Source organism: Larus michahellis, chromosome 4 (genome assembly GCF_964199755.1).
Source record: "Larus michahellis chromosome 4, bLarMic1.1, whole genome shotgun sequence".
Lineage (NCBI taxonomy): Eukaryota > Metazoa > Chordata > Aves > Charadriiformes > Laridae > Larus > Larus michahellis.
Window position 1 is genome coordinate 5719031 of NC_133899.1, and position 12078 is coordinate 5731108.

Sequence of the window (12078 nt, forward strand, 5' to 3'; positions counted from 1 at the left end):
AGCTCTTAAATGTTGCTGGGCTGGCTTCCCAAAGTCCATCAGCAGCCTTTGGAACGTGCACACAGGCCTCCCAAGTAGTTCTGATGATTAAGGCAATACTTTCATCTTTTCTAAATCACTGTTTTAACTTTTGGCCTTCTCTTCTAAATTCTAAACAGACACAACGCTTCAAAATGAAGCTTACCTGGGACAGCTGAGATTAACCTGCATACGTGTAAACAGGTGGACAGGATGAATACGATACAGTAATTATAGACATTGCATTAGCATCTGAAAGAAGCACCTCAAAAAATTAGCATCCAAAAGAAGAACCTCAAATAATAATTATTAAAAATAAAGCAATCAAAACCAATTAAATGTATCTAGAGGAACACTGCCTGTTTTCCCATCTCATAACTCCTTGTGTTTCTCATTTTCCTCATTCTCCTCTCATTCTTGCATTGTATCTCTTTGCTGTTGTTGTAAAGACCTCCAGCTTTTATGTTCACACAATGATGCCTTTGATGTAGGAGCTTTATCTCACTTTTCCACGTGTCCAACAGCAGCATATATCAACCTTATCTCCTCTGCTCATGAGAAAAGCAATACTCTAATGTCTTCTCTTCAAACTGACCACATGGAATGAGACATTTATACAATAGGCCTCACAATGGCCATTGCAGTGACTTAGCATCAACACCTGTGTGTATCCTCAGATGCAATCACCGTTATATATTAAAAGGAACCCGTTCCATGTTCTATTGCTGCTGTTGTTGCAAGCAGCAAAGAGGAAAGAGCAACGCTGATGACATGACAAGGATGACATCTCAAGCTTTTGAAGAAGGCAGCAAAAAGAGCGGTGATGTGCTAAGCAAGACGAGTGCCACACTGGGCACTGCGCTGAGAATGTGGCTTGGGATCGCAGTTCTCATTTCTCTTGCTGTATGTTTCGCTGTGGAGGAAGCAACCTTTGATGAAGGAATCCCTTGCTCAAAGTACCAGCTAGCTTTCAACCACTCGTGCTATGAGTTTGTTAGATTCCAGCGTACCTTCACAAGTGCCCAGAGCTGGTGTGAGAGAGGAGGAGGTCACCTCGTCTTTATTGAAAACGAGGAAACTCAAGAGTTCTTGCAAAAACATATTGCAGAGGATCAGGAATGGTGGATAGGACTGATCTCAAACTCCTTGCTGAATGGAACTACTGACGGTAGGTGGTTTTGAAATCACGTCTTCTTTAAAACAGTATCAGCCCATGATGCTTACTTAACATGCTAACAAATGCAATTAGTCCCTCTGTAGACTTCTGATTTGGTTGCTGTAACTTCAGATTTATATTAAGATGTTCTAGTTGCCTGCTTCACTTCCCAGTTGCATGTTGTCACGCTTTCCATTAGATCTTGTGGTTGTGTGAGCACATGGTGAATTAGATCAGCTTGCTGACCCCGTGAAAAAAATGTGCTGAGTTAGGTCTCCAGTGGAAGAGCCAGCTGAGCCAATTCGTCACATTAGGAAGTACTGTAAGATCTGATACAAGGGACATGGTGGAGTCTTGAGTCTGGGAGCACAGGGGGAAGTGGTGGTGTCTCTTTTAGTGATTATATCAGGTTAAATATAAAATGTAATTGAAGATCCCTACACAGACAAAACCACCTCTGCGTCAGTAGGAGCAGGGCTACAGTCCTGCTCTGCAGGCTCTGACTCTGTAGTTGTGTTACTGTGGAAAATAAACATTTGGGACGTGATTACTTTGTTCACAGGATCAATGATTTGGCTGGACACCTCAAATATAAGCTACAGTAACTGGTACAAGGACCATCCATCTCTCTTCTCATCCACCTGTGGGTACATCCTGAAGAATGCCAAGTATCAGTGGGGTGTGACTGAAAATTGCAGCCAGGAATTTGACTTCATTTGCGAGTTTGGTAAGATACATAACAGATGGAACTGAGAAGTGAGCATGCCACGTTTACAACTGTGCGTAAATTGCCTTGTTGCTTTCAAAGTGGCTGCACAATAACATAATAAAGCTTATTAAAAGTGAACAAGCAAAAAGCCACATAACCCCAGCAGGTGCTCTTTTTCCAGTGTGGTGATGTAAGATCTGATCCAAAGAAAGGAAGAACCCAGGAATCACTGGGAGATGTAGGAGCTCAGCAAGTAGCCGTTAAGGTCCAGGTTTCCAATAGAGGGCTCGTAAAATAGAAATGGAACTGAGAGTGAATCTAAATGTGTAGCAGTCCACATCTACAGCAGACATAAACTAGCTAGTTTAAAGCTGATATGAGTAGTGCATGATTGCATGTTTGCAAGAATAAACTCCCCCAGCACTGTAGTACCTGAGCTAGGTGGGACCTGTATGATTGCCCTGTAGATATACTCTTAATCATAAGTATGTGCCAAAATAATTTCCAACAGAAGCAAAAATACAGCCAAGCTTCCTGAGACATCACTCCTAGCAGCATAGAGTAAGCAAAAGTGAGAGCAAGTTTTTCTTGTTTCTTCTCAGACCTTTCCATCAGGTGAAGTTCAAGGGCTTCCCCAGGATAAGGACGCAGACAGGAACCTGTACTTCCTGGTGGCATTTTAGTGCTCAGACAGAAAAGCTACAGACATTGTGTCCTTTAAATTGTGACTTGGAACAAACAGTCCTGGAAAGGAATGCTGACAATATCATCCCATTCAACATATAGATATGAGGGGAATTTGTGTTCCTCGCACTTTGCACATAAGCCAAGCATTTTAAACTGTAACTAGGAGTAAGGTCATAAGCACTGGAAGGACAGTCTGGCCCTGGAAGGACAGTCTGGCTGTAGGCTCACTAATATAAAAGGTCTTCAAATCCAGTATGCAAGTACAGGTTACCGCAAGCCCTAGAATTGCTACTGCTCTGGTCCAGTACTGTACTACTTCTGACATAATTAACAAGTTGTTCCACAATCAGCAAAACTAATAAAGTTTTGTTTCCTGTCCTGATTTTCTGTTCCACTTCCCCTCCCTACCCTCCTCCTCAGCACTCCCAGTTCACTCCCACATCCCGCCTCTGCAAATACTTTTCCCTCTCCCAGCTCCCTCCCCTGCAGTTCTGCAGATGCTCCAGAACTCCAGCTGCATGTGCTGGACAGTTGAATCCCACATCATGGAACAGATAACCATTGGGTTATAATCCCTACCTCTAATAGAGGCACTGATGTACCTCTTTCTCTTCTACCTAGCTATTAATTTTCATGAAATTTTAGGGTGTTTTGAGGTTTATATCTATACATCAAATTGGGCTGAAGATGACTAACATTAACAATGATTGGGGGACATGAAATTGGCAGACAGCACAATCCCTTAAGCTTATTTTCCTTGCAAAAACAGACTAAAATTATTTTTCCATTACAACCACAGTAGACAACTGTCTGTTTGTAAGGAAGCTATCATCTGTTACCATAGGATCTAACTTAAAGCCCATTAAATTCAATGAGCGCTTGCATTATTGAGCAACAATGTCCTGCACTACATCCATCATTCCATTAACCAAGAAACTGAGAACAGATTGAGGCAATTATAGCCTTGTGTTCAGTGTCTACAGCCCACGTCCATTAATACACATAGATATTTCAATAACGGAGTAGACTCCTCTTTTACCAGCTTTGCATGCAAGCAATTAGATCCAATATCCCAAAGAAACGGGGACAATATTTTCATTCGTTTCTCTGTGTGTAGAATGTTTGGAAGTTCCCAAAACCTGACAGTGCTTCAGTTTGTCTCTGTAAAATGGGCACAGTAGTACTTAACGCCTTCATGCCCAGCTACTCCGAGGCTTGGTTCATATTAACATTGAGTTTGAAACTTGAAATGAAACGTAGAGGTAGCTCCAAATGGTACCGCTATTGGAATTTAATATCTCTGAACACTGATCACTTGTCTACTTGATCATCTGAGACAGGTATATGCGTACAAACAACTAACCAGACAGTGTTCTGCCCTCATCCTTTCTTTGGCCATCTATCCTGTCATTATTTGTGTTCCTCAAGACAAGTAAAAACTTTCCTTCTTATTATTTCTTATTACTTTCTACCATTTGGTGCTCTGTAGGGTAGCAATTTCTTGTAGGAAAAATATACATATTGAACCAGGGTTTGTACACAGGAACACCAACCAGGTTCTGCACATTTTTCTGTGTAAAAGTTGCAGAGACAGCAAATACTAAGGGAATTCTCTATACAAAGTAAAGAACAAAGAAATGCACGAGATGATAGTTCGCATTAGAATTTAACTGCAAATTATTTTTCAAGCTTATTTAGGGAGCTCTAATCTGTAAACTGATCATGTTGCTATAGTTACAGCCAGGCTTAGATTTAGCCTTTAAATAACAATAGCACACAATTACTGCAGTGTGCACACATTGGCACTGTTATTTAAGGTATTTAAGGGCAATGAAAAAAAAAACCACCCAGCAGCTGGAGGACAATGTATTTAAAACTGAGACAGCTGAAACAAAAACATTCTTTTGCAACACTCCCATATGAGAGCAGTCTTCGCATCCTCCTCTTCAGGGTATTAAGTATCCTGATTACTACAGGATACTAAGAATTCTGAAAGATAATTAACTGTCCCAGATTAATCAAAGAATGAGGTGTACACATTTAGAGATATGACCTTACTCATTTGAGCAGTCCTGCTGAATGAAGTCACTCAAATATAACGCAGGAACAAAGGTGTCTCTGTAGCAGAAATGGGATCAGGTCCCATATTTAATATGCAAACTATTCTCCAGAGCAATTATCTCAATATCACGCAAATCACACACCACCACAAGGCTCTTTCGGAAGTAAGGAGCAACTTTAAACCTTCCAGTACTGCAACTCAAACAAATGATAAGTTTTTTTCCACAAAAATATGTGGTTTTTAAATGAAAATATTTTGGTTTGCTAAAAACGTTCTCAATTTCTTGCTTAAGGCTGTAAAAGCCAGAAATTTATTCCTCTGGATTTTAAAAAAGGAAAAAATATTTACTCTTTGTTCTTTTTTTTCTATTTTCTTAATTGTTTAGCTTAAAAGGGAAAAAAAGGAAGAGAAAGAAACAAAAAAAAAGGGGGGGGATATGCAGGAAGATTGAAGCAGGATTTTCCAGAAATTCAAAAAGTTAAATTTGACTTTTTTTCTCCTATTAGAATCTGGCCAGAGCATTGCTTGTGATAATTACAATGCCACTGTACAGTGTGGTTCAGGAGAAGTTATTCAAATTGAAGAGAGCTTCTATGGGCGGAAGACTCTTCACTACTGTGTATCGGAGACTCCTCTCCAGTATGATACAGATGAAGATTGCAGCTGGATCAGTGTCAAAGACGAAGTAGCAGGTAGTATCTTATGGCATTGCTTGTCAGAAGCATAGAGTACGTGCCAAAGTTCCCGGTCCCTAAAATATTTTATCTTGTATTTCAGTAGAGTTAGTGAATAGGAAAGTGGATTATTCCTAAAATAAAGGGATTCACAGAGAACTTCTGACATGGAGGAGGTTCCCACAGGAGGCTGGATAGGAAGGAGGGATTTTGCGAGGAGCAAAGATTCAGAAAAGGAAAGGGGGAGCAAATGGAGAACAAGGGCTGCTGTCACTGTGTGAAAAAAATATGTGGGCACAGCAATTCTCTGATGAACTCAATGGGAGACCCTAGATTTGACAGAGATGGAAGAGAACACATCCATACAAACCTAACTCCAGACCAGGAGGGGTGAGAAGGCTGGCAGCCATGGGGACAGGAGAGCAGGAGGGATCTGCTGCTGCCTGCTGTGCTGTACACAGCCTGCTGGAGCTACAGAGCTCTGCGGCTTGCCAGACTAAACAGTGACTATGGCCTGTCCCTATGGTGATTCTTTGGGCTTCCAGCCAAAATTAAACAAAACACATAACCTCTCTAATTCCAATAAAGTGGAGTGGTAAGAAATACAAGGCAATAAGCAACACACTAAAGCCAAAGTGAGGTGGGAGCTTGTTTAGAAATCAGTGAGACAATATTGCTCCTTATCGCCTTTTTGTTTTTGTAATCATCTCTCATCTGAGCTGTTATGACAGTCAAAGACAAAACCCACTAGTTCATATAAAACGGTCCTTCTTTCCAGGCCAGTGTCATGGTCTTCAGGCCTGCCAGGTGGCAGCGGATGGCATTTTCTTTGGAGATCCTTGTCCAGCTTCTGGAAGCTATTTGTCTATTCAATACCACTGCAGGGAAGGTAAGTGGGAGGGGGCTGTCAACACCAAAATCCTGTTCTACTCTCTGCTGTAAAACTGTGACCATTGATGTTTATCCTAAAAATCACTGCTCCATCCTCAGGGAAGAACCTGGAAGAGTGGTGACCGCTAAAAATAGGCACGAAAATGTAGCTTCCCTGTCCTACCTGAGGGTTTTTGATAGGATACAAAGCCAGGAAATTCCAACACAAAACCACATTTAAATGAAATTACGTTCCAACAAGAATCTTGACCAGTAGGTATGGAAAAGAATCAGCTCTCTGTCACACCACTAATGTAACAAATTAGCAGCAGTATCAACTCAGTTTTGGAAAAGGCCTGCTCTCAATACATGAAAATTAAGTGAATTGTTTAAGAAATGGAGACAAACAACGGCATTGAATTCTGTCATTATGTTTTACAGGTCTGCAGCTGGTTGTAACAGATACATGCTTTGTCTTTGAAAATATCACGGTCAGTTTGAACTGGCTGCTCTCTCCATACTCTGGCAACCTTTCCTGTATCATTAGCACTGGAGATGGCCACACTATTGATCCTTACTATCCTCTAACGTAAGATATATCCTTCATGTATCATCAGACAACCAGTAAATTTCACTGCTTGCATTTTACTGAATGCTTCAAGTCTCTTAAATGAGATGTTAAAAATTAACTAGATTAATAATAGACCATACATACAAGACAGTTGGATTCTGCAGAAAGTTGTTCTGAAATTAATACAAAATTTTATGTCAAGCTGCCAACCACAATCTTTCTTCTGCTTAATATGATTTGCATTTCTTACTAAGGGAATTTATTCCAGATCCTAAGCACACAAAATCACTGAAAACATGGCCAAAGAAACAGGCATTATTTTCTTAAGTTTAAAGAGTATTTTTTAATAATATTTACAATAATACAATGGCATTCTGGAGTTTTTCTTTTATTGTAATTGCATAAAAATTGTATCATTAAAGGATCAAACACTTTTCTGCTGGATTTAAAAATCAGATTTTGTCCTAGTGCTAGGAATGACAGAGAATGGCTCTAGAAAGTTATTTGTCTACTAATGGAATCCTACTTGAGTCAACTACAAAAGTAAGAGTAGAAAAATGAAACCCAAAAAGTAGTAACGTACTAGAAATCGTAAACTAGGTGATACCATGATAAGAATATAAATAGTTCAGAGAGAATACTGTCAGGAATGTTACTTATTTGCCTTCCATGGTGTATGTCATACAAGGATATCCTTGGATTCTTTTCACCATGTCCCTGTGCTTGTTAGTAATAATAGCAGCTACCACAGACTTCTTCATATCCAGTCAACTCCTGGTGCTATCACAACCGGAGCTGCACCAGACCCAGGAGTGAAGAGACATTTTTGCCACTATGGGCAAGTACAGAAGCAGCTGCACATTAAAAAAAAAAAAAAAAAAAAAGAGCAAGAGATTGCTCTGACAAAATGCTGAGCAGCTTCCGCTTCCACTGATACATCTAAGAGATGGTAAATTGAGAATCAAATCAAGAGTAGAGAAATTAAGGGTACTATTACATGTTCTAATGTGCATAGTCATATGTCTGTGCTCAAAGCCAACAACACACAGACCAGATCTAATGCCATATGTTACTGAATGCTAATCTACCTAATTTACAGCAAAATGTATCCATCCTTATAGATATGCTTTGAGAATGACCACCCCTGATATACATCCTTAATGACATCATAGCCAGAAAAAAGGAACAATCTTCAAATCCTAATAATTCTATGTAAACAAACAAGGGGTTACAGTGTTTGCAGGAGAGCTCAGTCAGGTCAGAAATTTGGGCACTGTGACCACTGTTATCACATAAGACTAAAGACTTCCCAGGATTTGCTGTTCTCTTTCCATTCTAGACTGGTCAGCAATGTCACATATAGATATTCATCTCCTGGAGAATTTACCGTTTTTGTGGAATGCAGCACCAGCGAATGGCACGTGATGGCACAGAAGCGGGTGACTGTTCAAGATAAGATGGATCAACTAAGCATTACTGGGTGCTATAGCCAGTATGAAACTGGGAACAGCTCTCTCTGCCGTACGCTGTATGGGGAGTTGTTGTGGATTCAAGTTGAACTCAATGGAGGTGAGGCTAATTACTCTGCATGATTTAAACAGCAGGCTAAATATTATGCTACCCATGGGATAGAAGCAGGATTTTCATTACGCAAAACAATACTTCTTTTTAGTGAATGCTTTCCCTCTAATTGTTGCATTCCTGCAACTGAATGCTCTCAACTCCATTGGAGGGATTCTTTCTCAGAGCTATTACACCACCTCAAACATAAGTATAAACCCTTTTTCCCTCTACAAAAAGCTGACAAAGCATGAGCATAACTTCAGTCACATGAATCCACAAAGCCTGTAGGAATATATCCATATTTGAAGTTAGGAATCCACAGAAATGCTTCTCTGATCGAGGGTAAGAAGATTCCACGCTGAGCCAGTCACATTTGCTGATATATATTTTGTTCTCACTTCAAGTTCCCAGCATCCACATATATGCTTAAAAAATAAGTAGCGTATGTTTGAATTCTCTTGACTGCCCTAATACTCCCAGCAGAAGACATGTGATAGACTTCCACAGGGAGCCTGAGGGGCACAAAATCCTGCATTGCTACAGTGTTCTTATGACTGCTTTATAAATACCACAGCAGCTAGAGTTGGATGGTCTACTACACAAGGTGTTAGAGATTTTGAACTGTCTTTTTGCAGGCAATGGAGTGACCTACATTATATTAGCAGATAACATGACACTGGCTGAATCCAGCGCAAAGGAAGGAATCGTCCCTCACAATCTGACACTGGACAGTGCCTCTCAAGAGCTGCTAGGCCCAGGGACACATCAGCTGGAAATCCGAGCATTCAGCAACACAACCACGTCAGAGATCTCTGAGAGCATTGCTGTTCACTTAATTGAGCCGGTATCTGGTCTTCAGGCTGCATTAGCATCTCACGCTCTGCAGCTGGGGGAGAATTTGGAGATAAATGTGTCTGTGTCTCACGGTGCCCCAGATAAGCTAAAGTTTGAGGTGATTGGATCTAATGAAATTCATTCTCACAAACATGACGTCCCTCATGGGGAACCTCGAACATACATCATTCCCGTGCACTCTGAAGGTACAGCATGCTGATATCTTCTGTATTTCTAAGACACTCACAACTGTGTAGAGTAGTTCACATAAAGAGTCACAGCACCCTGGGGGAAGGGACAATAACATACAGATGAATTTGGCAGCTTTTCTAGCTGCTTAAAGTTGGTCTGCAGAACAGTATGACCAGCACGGTCTGATTGACTTGTAAGTGAGCTAATAAAATTGAACAGGCAAATGGGTTCTCCATGTGGAAACTGAAAGCAAGGCCTCACCTGATTTTTGCAATAAAAAAGACATAGTGAGCCAGGGTTTATTTTTTCATGACATGATCTGATTCAAGTACAAACGATGACATTTTCCTGAATCACAAAGTATTTTCCTCCTGTTTGTTCATATGTATAACTTTTCAAGTTTACACTCCTCTGCACTTTACACTGCAGTAATAATCTGGGGAGTTCTCAGTAGAGATGACGAAGAAAAGGGGAGCTTTTCTGTGTGTCGGTCTCCAACACCTAGTTTTTGTTGGGTATACTTATCAATAAAGTTTTTCGTAATTTTTTCTTTCCATTACTAAGAAATCAAAGCCTTTAAAATGTGGAATTAGGGAGATTGTCCTTAAGAGTTAATTCAGTGGCAGAAGATAAAAATGTTTCCTCCTCTAATGAACTATTCAAATCCCATGCCAAAGCTGGAACACTAGAAGCTAATTATGATTTCATTTTATGTTTTAAAATTATTCAATATTAAAAGCTTTATTTGGTCTCCCTGTACCCATTTGAACATCCCTTCCCGTCAGGCAGAAATTTTCAAACACGACAGCTGGTCTCTCATGATGCCTAAACTCGTTTGGACTCCAGTATTAGCACACCTCTAGGTTCCTGTGTGGTAATATCATAGCCAGCTGACAAAGAATAGCATTGCAAGTGCTAGGACAAAGGCAGCTGAGTTATTAAAAAGCTGAGATAAAGGGGAAGAACATTCCTTGGAAAGCCTTTCAGCAGTGTAAACTCATCAGAAAAACCCCAAAGCTCTTGACCGAAAAGAATAGGATTTTCTTTATGAATTGGATTTTATATCCCAAACATCATGGACAGGTCCCACTGCTATTAACTGGCCATTTGTCTTCTCTAGGTACTTTCCTAGTGAAAGTGGTGGCCATGAATGCCTTCTCAAACATGAGTCTGGATCTTGGGTTCATCACTGTGTTGGCAAACAGTTCTCATAAAGAAGGTAATTGCATTAATCTGACATTGCTGGTTTTGACCACGTAAATGTCTTTTTGCAATCAGAGCATTTCATGGAGTGTTTATGGTTTGCATCTAGTAATTGCTTTCCTTCCAGCAACAGTGCTAAAAACTTTTGTGGAGGCTTCCTCCTCATGAAGGCAGATTCCCTGGCTTTGAAGTAATCATAAATTAGCATCGCTCTGTATATGTCTCACGTTGCACATTTGCTATTTGTTCTAGAAATAATTAGTGAAGCTTATGGCTTGGGACACAGCTCTGAAACCAGGAAATATTTGCATCACAGCAGTCCCATAAATTGCTGTCGGTAAATGCTTCTAGATGGCTCATCCTTACATTTACAAAAGCAGATATACCAGGAATAAACTGACTTTAGTACTAATCCTATCAAGACTTTTCCAGTGCTTTCCCTCGATTTTTCTCTGTACATCGATGAAACTCCATCAACTTCTGTGTATTTATATTGATTTACACCATTGTATTTGAAGAATCGGGACCATCTTCTTTATAGTATGTGACTAGCTTGTTGTTACAATTTTACCTATTGTAATTAGACTGTTTAGCACACTTCTAGAGTCTGATTCTTATAGCCCTGTCTTTCAGACTGTTGGTAGTCAAATTCTGTGTATATAAGTCATATTCTCTGTGGATGTCTGAAAGCTTTACAGGTAGCACTAAAATATTCTGCTCTTTTTTATATTAAACAGATTCTGCTAAGGAAGAAGGCAGCTCCAAAACAAATACTCGAAAGACAAATGTAAGTATTATTTAAGGATCTTTCTTTAAAATTGAAATGCCATGAAATTTTTCTCAGCAGTAAAAGTGGTGCATAAGATATTGAAAAGAAGTATTTGTAGCACACTAGATTATGGACTAGATTTTCTGTGCCCCATATGGTTTAACATAAAATCAACACCAAAAGTCTCTGAGACAAATGTGTTTACAGGCATTCAATCTACAATTCATAAAAGCCTGCAAGTAACAATTACAAGATTAGGAAAAATGAACTTTTCACAATGATTCAGTTTTGGAAGTTGAAATGTGCTTAGATGAATTTTTAAATTATCATCTACTTGACTAATGGAAACCTCTCTTTGAGGGGCTATCCTTCAAGCAGAGTTTAATGTATTTTTATATTGTTTCTAAGTGTTTCCTGCTTCTCTATTCAAATGTTTAAGTTACTTTGCAAAGAAGACATTTCCAGTTTATGGCAAACTGAGAAACTAATGATACACCAATTGCTAGCAGCTGCACAAATTTAAATAATAAAATTGCCAGATATAAAATTTTGTTGTCATCTTAAAGGTCTAGTTTTTAACTGTAACACTAACAGACAGATGTCTCCTATAGGAGACCAGAAGGCATCATACTTTACAGATTGCCTGTAAGAAAATAGTGCATCAGAACAAAATAAATCTAATTCAAAACTAAATTTATCACAGTTTGTTGCGCAGACAGACAAATTCAACTACCTCCTCCTTCTCTTTATCTATAGCTGTAATGTATACA

The 12078-nt window shown here is 39.6% G+C and overlaps 1 protein-coding gene across 1 annotated transcript in view; it reads left to right on the forward strand.

The window, feature by feature from the left end:
• Positions 1–732: 732 nt before the first annotated feature.
• Positions 733–12078, forward strand: part of PKD1L3 (polycystin 1 like 3, transient receptor potential channel interacting) — a 40785-nt gene continuing 29439 nt past the window's right edge. The window contains exons 1-9 of the mRNA XM_074583435.1: positions 733–1186; positions 1737–1901; positions 5139–5324; positions 6085–6195; positions 6618–6765; positions 8087–8316; positions 8946–9350; positions 10457–10555; positions 11277–11326. Of these exons, the coding sequence (XP_074439536.1) occupies positions 733–1186; positions 1737–1901; positions 5139–5324; positions 6085–6195; positions 6618–6765; positions 8087–8316; positions 8946–9350; positions 10457–10555; positions 11277–11326 (1848 nt within the window). The remainder of the gene's footprint in view (positions 1187–1736; positions 1902–5138; positions 5325–6084; positions 6196–6617; positions 6766–8086; positions 8317–8945; positions 9351–10456; positions 10556–11276; positions 11327–12078) is intronic.